Source organism: Manihot esculenta, chromosome 11 (assembly GCF_001659605.2).
Source record: "Manihot esculenta cultivar AM560-2 chromosome 11, M.esculenta_v8, whole genome shotgun sequence".
Classification (NCBI taxonomy): domain Eukaryota; kingdom Viridiplantae; phylum Streptophyta; class Magnoliopsida; order Malpighiales; family Euphorbiaceae; genus Manihot; species Manihot esculenta.
Genome location: NC_035171.2, coordinates 2282719 through 2293219, shown reverse-complemented (window position 1 = coordinate 2293219; position 10501 = coordinate 2282719). Strand labels below are relative to the sequence as shown.

Below are 10501 nucleotides of genomic sequence, written 5' to 3'. Positions count from 1 at the left end.
TTCTTTTAATTTTGTGAAATTGTAAGGAAAGGAAAGGATCTTGTAATGTGACTTGATGTGGAAGAGGCAAAGTGAAGACACAGTAAAGAGAAAGCGATTTAGTAACACTATTATCATAATTAACAATTGATTAGAATGCCACGTCATTCACATTGCCAACCTGGCACTACTTCCACCTTGGACCTACTTGCACGAGTGTATGTGTTCCTCGCCTTATAAGACCATGTGGAACAAATAAAAGCACCACAAAACAACACCTCTCTCTCTCTACAAATCAATTATCATCTTCTCTTCTCCTCATTCACAGGCGTGGCTTTTGGCTTTCATTACATTCTCTCTTTCTCTGTATGTGTCTCTCAGCCATCATCAACCACCCATCAATGGACATGTCTTCTCATCTCTTTCCTTCTCTTTTATATGCTCACTGTGAGAGCAAAAGGACCAGACTTCCTGTTTGTTTTGTCTTGGTTTCTCTTCCTCACAATCATTCTTGTTGCTTCCATTAATATCTCCTTCTCTCTCTCTCTTTAAACCAGCTTTTTTAACTATTGTGTTTGAAGCAGACAACTAAAATCATTCCAAACTCACTGTTTTATTTTCTTCTTGTCCATTTCCGACTGATTTCTCTATAAAGACAGATATGGATAAGTGGGAGAAACCAGTCAGAGCTGAAGATCGCTTTCGACATCACCATAGAGAAAACCCGTCTTTCTCTTCCACTCTTCTTGATGCTATTTACCGTTCGATTGATGAATCCAACGGTAAAGTAGAGGAAGAGTTGATTTTCGCTATGAGGAAGAAACACAGCAATGGTCTGCAAAAAGCATGCATGATAGAGAAATGGATGGAGGAAAAAGTAAGCTACGAGAAGGTAGCAGTTGGGAGAAAATCCATGGATGATTTCGACAAAAATACTCGAAAAGATTTCAGTCGTAAACCTCCTGTGTTGCTCAACTCCAGCTCAAGTTCCTCAGAATCTAGCTGTGGTGGTGGGTTTTCTTCCTCAGAATCTGAATCTATTTATGGTCTCAGCTCATCAAGACCATCATCAACTTACGCCATGCAAAAGCCTAAGCCTATTCGAACCAGCGTTTCTGCTCGGCCGGAGAGATACGAGAGAGCTGTTGATGAAATTGCTGTGTATCAGTATAATCATCATCGCGACACAAATTATGCGCCAACGCAAAAGCCGAAACACGAAGGCAGTTTTGTGAAGACAAAATCCAAAGCCTTAAAAATTTATGGTGATCTCAAGAAGGTGAAGCAACCTATTTCTCCTGGGGGTCGGCTTGCAAGCTTTCTCAACTCTCTTTTCACTGCGGGAAATGCAAAGAAAGCCAAGATTTCATCGTCTTCTGTGTACGAGGAAAGCAAGATAAAGTCTGAGCAGACATCGACATGTTCTTCAGCTTCGTCATTTTCAAGGTCTTGCTTGAGTAAGACTTCTTCCTCTAGAGGGAATAAATTGAGCAATGGAACAAAAAGGTCGGTGAGGTTTTACCCAGTGAGTGTGATTGTAGACGAGGATTCTAGACCTTGTGGACACAAAAGTCTCTATGGAAATCATGAAGAGACTCTAATGGCAGTCACAGCTACAAGAAATCTCACAAATGAAGAGCTCAAGTTCCATGTCATGAATGAAAGTCGCCGAGTTGAGGAAGTTGCAAGGGATCTCTTAAAGAATTATCAAAAGAAGAAGCAAGAGGAGCTTGCTGTAAGAGATCTTTGCACTGGAAATAGTGAGTTATTAGAAGAAGATGATGATGACGACGAAGACGACGCAGCAAGTTGTTCAAGTTCTGATTTGTTTGAATTGGATAATCTTTCTGCCATTGGGATTGAAAGGTATCGCGAAGAATTGCCAGTGTATGAAACAACCCATCTTGATACTAATCTAGCCATTGCTAATGGCTTAATCCTGTAATTCCCAGAAAGGAAAAAAAAAGAAAAAAAATAGCTTTATTAAATGGTGTGGGGGGTTTACATCAGAGAATAAGATTTATCATCTTTCTTTAATTATTCTTTATCTTCTTTTATTTCTTTATGTTTATGTTAGATTATTTTTGTTAAAGAATTAAAATGATCAAAGATAGACAGATGTTCAAAGTGAAGAAGAGGGAAAATCTTGATTCTTGATAGCTAGCAAATATGCATGAGAACCTGTGACCATATAAATAAAGAGAAGAGAAAGTAAAGAAGAAGTAACTGAGAGATTTATGCAATCACGTTCACACGCGAAATGGGAAAAAAGAAAGGGTAAAGATGGTGAAGAAGAAGAAGAAGATGAGGTTAAAGCAAAGGCAGATTTTCTACCATCCATGGCAAGAGATGGAAAGGGAGAGCTTTATTTCTTTTTTTGTGAGTCACCAAGTGGGGTCCTTATTTGCTTCAGAATAACACTAACTCACCATGGATACCAAGTATTACTAGTAAAAAAAAAGATCCTACTCAATTTATTTAAAATATATGAATAATTTTTTTTTGAATCAAACCCTTTTTTGGGTTAGAATTGTAATGAAAGTTGCTTGGCCGGAATGTAATTTTCCGGTGTTGGCTACTGTTTTGATGATGCATGGTGGTAAATCTAGCTAAAAGAAGGTGAATATTGATGATGTTAGTGGAAAGAAAAGAAAGAAGATAGATGTGCATGGTCCCTAAAGATGTAGACAAAAGGATCTAAGCTTTGATCTTCTAAGCCTTGATGTCAAATTTGGTTGGCTGCTAAGGTATAAGCATGGGATTTGAAGTTTTTTATATGTCTTCACTAATCTGCAAAAAGACTGCATGCCCACTAATTTTTACATTTTCACATATACTGGTAGGAAAATTATTAAGTACATTACATATATTTCATTATTTACAAAGGATAGACTCACCTTTCACAATTCAAAGAAAAACTATATTTTTTAAGTAAGAGTAAATACATTTAATATATCAAATGGCTATCTGTGCATGTAGACCAAAAGAATGGAATATTTAGTTTTAGGGTTACATGCATGGCCAGGACCATTATTATTCTGTATGTTAACCTAAAATTGGGTATCCAAATTTGTGATTCAAGCCTTTGTAGTAATTTTGCAATTCCTTTTTCTTTTTCTTCCCATTCTTTTTAGCTAGGCTTCTGTTCATGTTGTGGTCACAACTCTTATATAATTGGTAGATCTCTCCTTCACCAAATCCTTTGGTTTTAGAAGACCAAAGTTGAAGATTATTGGTGCCTTGGATCTCCAAATGCAAAAATATCCCATTTGAAAAAAGTGGGGATAAACCCTTTCCCCATCAAAGGAATAGAGGGAAATAATTGAGCAAAGTAATATTTTAAATATATTTTATGTAAAACTCAAGTTAAATTTGCAGTTTTAGTAAAACCAATGGAATGAATTAATAACTTAATGATTAACTACAAATATGCATTATCTGAAGGAAAATCTTGATGAAAATAAGATTTATCAGTGCAAAGAAAAAAAATGGTTGATTAACATCATTACAAAGGTTGAAAAACAAGTAGCTTGGCTGTGAAAATCAATGAGCAAACCCTAATCAGATCAATCACAGATCAATTTCTGCATTTTACCATCAAAGAAAGGAATTATGATTAACACAAAATCTTACTTTAGATACTAATCTAATTGAGTAGGCCCATCAAATGATCTCACTTGCAAATCAATTCTTGGCACATGCATTCTTATTGAAAACAGTTGGTGGAGCTCTAATATAATAATATTTAATATGAATTAGCAAAGACTTCAACAGAGAGTAATAGGACCACTAAATCATAACAGTGTGATCTTCTAATTAAGTTATCATAATAAACATTGTTCTCTAGCTTTTTTTTTTTAACCACCATATTAATTTTAATTAAAAGTTAGCTTAGAGACTTGGGCTATAGGAAAAGAAAAGGCTACCCTATAGTCAAAAGTTCAATAGGTTCACAATGGCTATAGTTTAAAAAAAATGCATGGGGGACCATTGTACAATGTGGTGAGTGTGTGTTAATTCAATTGAAAACAAATCAAGAAGTGACATTGTCTTGGTAATTTTCTATGCAATTTAACTGCAATTATTGGCTTGAAATTTGTTGGTTAATTAAGGTAAATTAAGAATTAATCTACTTCATTTAGTATTAGAGGCGATAATCGTTGTGCCTTCTACATTTGGGGTAAGGCCGGACTTTAAAGAAGAGTACAAATCCAAGACCCATCAGACCCTTTTCAAGGTGTGTCAGCTCCATACTGCGCGTTTCAGTCCGATCACGAGAATTAGGCCGGATAAACTTCACACGCGAACCCATCTGAAAGAAGTCTAGTCCAATGACGTGACAAGAGATAGGAGAGCAAGCCAAGTCACCTTGCAGCCTTGCCCGCATGTGCGCCGGGGGAATTAAATGGCCACCTGACGTAGAGGAATAAAAGGGGAGAAAAGTCTCATTCTCCATTCAAATTTACACAACCACTGTAAATTTTATTTTCTAGATTTTAGAACATCAAGAAGGATGCAACAAAATTAATTATGTGATTATAGCTGCAATTGTGTTTTTCAGATGATTTTAGATTAGTTGATGATAGGTTTCAAGTGATTGTCCATGGAGATGGGTGCATGATGGATCTCCTAAAATCAATTTATTTATGGTTTTTTGTCTTGTGAGATTGAAGAATTGAACCCTCAGATTTGATTGATGATGCTACTGTTCATGTTTGATACATAATCTTTTTTTTTTTCACTTCCTGTTGTGGTTGCTTTTTAGGCAAAAGGATAAAGTTTCTGAGATTTCTGAGTAGTTTTGGCTTTTCTCATCTAATTATGTATCTATAGGAGATATATGTGAACGTTTAGTTCATGTCAAGTCTAAGAGAATTTCATGAAATATCATACTTATTTATTCCACTTTTAATAAATAAAAGTTAAAAAATATTTTAATGAGAAAAATATTTTTTTATTAACAAATTTTATTGAATATTTCAAATATTAAAAAATAAGAAAAATATTTTTCAGATAGGTAACAATTTGAATATTTTAAATAATGTGAAACACTTAACCGTTGAAGCATCATAGGATTTAGATTATGTTTGACTAGTTAAGTTATGGTTAACTAAAAATATTTACATTCATAATGATTATCACAATTACTTTTTATATTAAAATTTAAAATTTTTTAGTTGTATATTATATAATAATTAAGTAATTTGCTTTGATTTTATTTCATATTTTAAAAATACTTTTCAAAAAATAGAAATTAATTTAAGTATTGAAAATTAATATGAAGACATTAAAATTCTTGCTTGTTGAATGATTATCTTTAAAAATATTTAAAAAAAACTTGAAAAAAACAATATCTCATTACTTATATGTATAATTAACCTTTTCAAGATATTAAATGGAATTTAGACATAAAATGCTCCGAAAAATGTAAAAATTCTAAAAAAACAGAATTGTCAGCGTTGGGACCTCGTCGATAATTACCATTGCCCCCTTATTACCTAGCAAAGGAATCGTCGCCATCCATCACTTGACACTTGTGTACTTCTCTTCACGTGTGGCCACGTCATCAAGTCCTTGTCGAAATGATTAAAATACCCATGTATTTTGAATATAAATTATCTTTTAAGAAGGGCATTGCAGGAAAGAAAAAAGTGAAATAAGAGAAGTTTTACGGTGATCCCAAGAAGATATATATATATTTTTTAACTAATGCATAATATATTACATTTTATTAAAACCATATCCAAAAGTAAATATAATTAATAATTATATATAAAATAATATAATATTTTTACTTTATTTTAAAATAATAAATAACTAATATCAAAATAATCATAATACTAATATTTAAACAATAATAATATTAATATATATTATACATAATTTTTGGTAAAAATATTAAATTGTATTTGTAAAAGTCACGATTTTTATTGAAATTAAAGCGAAATTTAAAATTTTAAAAAAATTAAAATTGAATCGAAACTATATTTTAAATTGTAATAGAATTTTATTAAAAATTAATTTTAAATATTTTTAAAAATTAAAAAATTAAATATTTAATTACTAAAATCAAACGAACGATCCTACTAGACATGAGTTTGTGATCACATCATATACATTGAAAGGCTTTTGATGTTAACTCAGGCAGCTATTTTCCAGCTGTGAGTGGGCTTTGCTTCAATTTTTTTGGCAATGTGAGTGCATGAAAAGGAGCACTGGAAGAATCCCTGCACATACATGGAAGGCTTTCTCTTCTTTTGATTGTAGATAGAATAGAAACAAAGAGAATTCTGTATTTTCAGGCAAGAATTTCGCTGCCTTTTGCTGAGTTTTGTTCTTGATGTGATGGAAATTATCATAAATTGTACTAGGTCATCAAAATTCTAGAGCTTCCAATAATGACACATACCAATTTTAATCATTTCAATACTTGAATTATTGACGCATGCCCATCTAGCCAAGATATGCTAATCTATATAATTCATGTCGATTTCATGAGAAACGTGTTTTGTTTCTAAGTTTCGAATGTAATTAAGAATAAATTTATTTATTAGAATATCCAATTGCCTTCTAAGTTTAAAATTTTAAGAGAGGGTACGGAGATTTCCTAGAATAAGATTGATTAATTATTTTATTTATTTGCTTTTAATGTTCTAAAACACTTTTAGCATAATTCTCTCATGTATGTATATGAGTGATAAAATCTACCATCAAATAGTAATGATTACTTTTTGTTTCAGGTTATATAAAGAGTAAATATGTTAATATAGAAAATAAATATTAATAGATGAGTTAGTTACTTAATCTCAGAAATTGTATAATTATAAACTTGATTTTCCTTCCTATTTAGATATCGTCTCTCATGTATAAATAGGTTATAATCTCTATTGTGAAACAATAACAACAAATATTATATTTTTACATGATATCAGAGCTATTATCGTAGAGATTTAATTTTTTTTCTCTCTCGTCAAGTTTTAAAATTTTTGAAGATTTAGGACTCCTATTCTTTTGTGTTACCCATCTAGAGTAATATTTGTCCCTCATTATCCATCTAGAGAGGACGTCGAAATTGCCTTGCAACCCGCTTGTCAGATCTGTGGTTCGTTTACCGTTTGGGTGTTGGGTGAAGGTTGTTAAATTTGGGTCAGGCCTAATTCACCCTAAAAGCTAGCTCAAGGGGGAGGATTACCTATGACTCATATAGGGGCACATTACCCCTTTTCACAACCGATGTGGGATTCAACACACCCCCTCACGCCCAAAATTTTTTACTGGTGCGTGGCACATTTATAGGGCGCCCAACATCGGATGGGGAGGCTCTGATACCATGTTAAATTTGGGCCAGACCTAATTCACCCCAAAAGCTAGCTCAAGGGGGAGGATTACCTATGACTCATATAAGGGGCACATTACCCCTTTCCACAACCGATGTGGGATTCAACAGAGGCGTTTAGTTGCCTTGCAACCCACTTGTCAGATCTGTGGTTCGTTTGCCATTTGGTTGTTGGGTTATCCTCTTTTGATTTGTTTGAAGGTAAAGGAGTATAGAGTGTTGGTTGAAATGATTTTTGACAGTAAGACCCATATTATTAAAATTATCCCAACGTCTTCAGTAGTCGCTGAGACAGGTAAAACGTGTCTTATTTCCTCTTCATATAAATGGGTCATTGATTCTGGTGTCACAGATCACATGACAGGTAATCTTCATATTTTTACTAACTTTCGATCTCATAAAGCACATTCTCCTGTTATTATAGCTGATGGGTCAACCTATAATGTTGAGGGTTCTGGGACTGTTAAACCTACTCCTTTTATTACCCTATCATCTGTGCTAAGTTTACCTAATCTTGCCTTTAATTTAATCTCTGTGAGTAAACTTACTAAAAACCTAAATTGTTGTGTTTCTTTTTTTCCTGATTATTGTCTCATTCAGGATCTTGTGACGAAGCAGATTATTGGTAAAAGACATGTATCTGGGGGTCTCTACATTTTGGATGCATGGGTGCCTCAGCCTGTTGCCTGCTCCAGTGTCGTATCTCCGTTTGAAGAACATTGTCGGTTGGGACATCATTCTTTACTGATTTTAAAGAAGTTATGCCCTCAATTTCATGAGTTATCTTTATTGGATTGTGAGTCATGTCATTTTGCAAACATCATCGAATCTCTTTAAGTCCTAGAGTCAATAAACGAGCTGAGTCTGCTTTTGAATTAATTCATTCAGATGTTTAGGGCCCATGTCCGGTTGGATCTAAGACTGAATTCAGATATTTTATTACTTTTGTAGATGATTACTCTAAAATGACTTGGATTTATTTTATGAAGCATCGTTCAGAAGTGTTTTCTCATTTTTCTGCCTTTTGTGCTGAAATTAAGACTCAATTTAATATTTCTGTGAAAATTTTGCGGAGCGACAATGCTAAAGAATATTTGTCAGAATCATTCCAGGCTTATATGACTCAACATGGTATTCTTCACTAATCATCATGTGTTGATACACCAACTCAAAATGGGGTAGCTGAAAAGAAGAGTCGACATCTTCTTGAGACTGCTAGAGCTCTATTGTTTCAAATGCAAGTTCCTAAAGAATTTTGGGCTAATGCTGTCTCTATTGCATGCTTTCTCATTAATCGCATGCCCTCCGCAGTACTAAACGGTAATACTCCTTATAATGTCCTCTTTCCTAAGAAGTTATTATTTCCTCTCGAACTGCGATTGTTTGGCAGTACTTGCTATGTTCAGAATTTCAGACCTCATGTGACTAAACTTGATCCTAAAGCTTTGAAGTGTGTTTTTTTGGAATATTCTCGCCTTCAGAAGGGGTATCGGTGTTACTCTCCAGACCTCAACAAGTATCTGGTCTCAACAGATGTAGTCTTTTCCGAGAAAGTTCCTTTTTATCCTGTTGCACAAATCTTTCCTGATCAAGAGGATGATGATGAGTGGCTCATCTATAGAATCATATCTGATGGTGGGACCTCTTCAAGTATGCCTTCTGCTGCACAATCTGATGGTAACATTTCTCCTAATACTCAGCCTCCTGTTAACCCGTCAGTTGTTCAAGTTTACTCTCAGAAACCAGTACCTAATGATATATGTCCTGCACTAGAATCTTCTTCGCCATCAGATCCACCACCGACTGACCTTCACCTCCCTATTGCTAATTTGTCTAAGACAGTTAAAGAGGCCCTAGCTCATTCTGGATGGCGTGATGCAATGTTTGAGGGGATCAAGACTCTAGATGAAAATCATACCTGAAAACTAGTTGATTTACCCTCTGGCAAGAAGGCTGTGGGCTGTAAATGGATTTTTACTGTCAATGTCAATCCATATGGCTCCATAGCGAGGCTTAAGGCCCGTCTTGTCGCCAAAGGTTATGCCCAAACCTATGGCATTGCCTATTCTGACACTTTTTCTCCTGTGGCAAAAATGACCTCAGTTCGCTTGTTCATCTCCTTAGCTGCTTCTCAGCATTAGCCTTTACACCAATTAGATATCAAGAATGCATTTTTACATGGTGACCTCCAAGAGAAGGTGTATATGGAGCAACCACCAGGGTTTGTTGCTCAGGGGGAGTATGAGAAAGTCTGCCATTTGAAGAAATCTTTGTACGATTTGAAGCAGAGTCTCCGTGCATGGTTTGGAAAGTTCAGTGAAGTTGTTTAAAAATTTGGGTTGAAAAAAAGCAAGTGTGACCATTCAGTTTTCTATAGAAATTCAGATACTAGTATTATTCTCCTTATTGTATATGTTAATGATATTGTCATTACAGGGAATGATAGTACAAGGATCTCTTCTCTAAAAAACTACTTGCATGTGAGTTTTCATACCAAAGACTTGGGTCAGCTTAAGTATTTCTTAGGAGTCAAAGTCTTGAGGAGTAAAAAGGGAATTTTTCTGTCTCAAAGGAAGTATGTCCTTGACTTACTTGCAGAAATTGAGAAGATGGGAGCTAAACCATGTAGCACACCAATCATTCCTAATATATGTCTTACAAAAGATGACGGAGACCCTTATGATGATCCAGAGAGATACATGAGGTTGATTGGAAAACTGAACTACCTTATGGTGATGACTCGGCCAGATATTGCTTTTGCAGTAAGTGTTGTAAATCAGTTCATGTCTGCACCTATGGTGAAACATTGGGCCGCTCTAGAACAAATTCTATGTTATCTAAAAGGGACTCCTGGACTCGATATACTCTACAGAGATCATGGGCATACTGCACTTGAGTGTTTTTCTAATGCTGACTGGACGGGATTCAAAAGTGATAGAAGGTCGACTACAGGCTACTGTGTATTTGTTGGAGGAAACATAGTGTCTTGAAAAAGTAAGAAGCAAAATGTGGTATCCAGATCTAGTGTCGAGTCAGAATATAGGACCATGGCTCAATCGACTTGTGAGATTTTGTGGATAAATCATCTACCGAAGCAAGTTGGTATAGATGTTGCATCACCCGCGAAACTTTAGTGTGATAATCATACTACTCTTCACATTGCTTCCAATCCAGTATACTATGAAC

At 34.7% G+C, this 10501-nt stretch overlaps 1 protein-coding gene across 1 annotated transcript; it reads left to right on the top strand.

Moving 5' to 3' along the window:
• The first annotated feature begins 253 nt into the window (after positions 1 to 253).
• Positions 254 to 2016, top strand: LOC110625994 (protein BIG GRAIN 1-like B). The gene has a single exon (XM_021771717.2). It carries the CDS (start codon positions 641 to 643, stop codon positions 1922 to 1924), a length of 1284 nt encoding a protein of 427 aa, XP_021627409.1. The 5' UTR covers positions 254 to 640; the 3' UTR covers positions 1925 to 2016.
• Positions 2017 to 10501: the final 8485 nt, after the last annotated feature.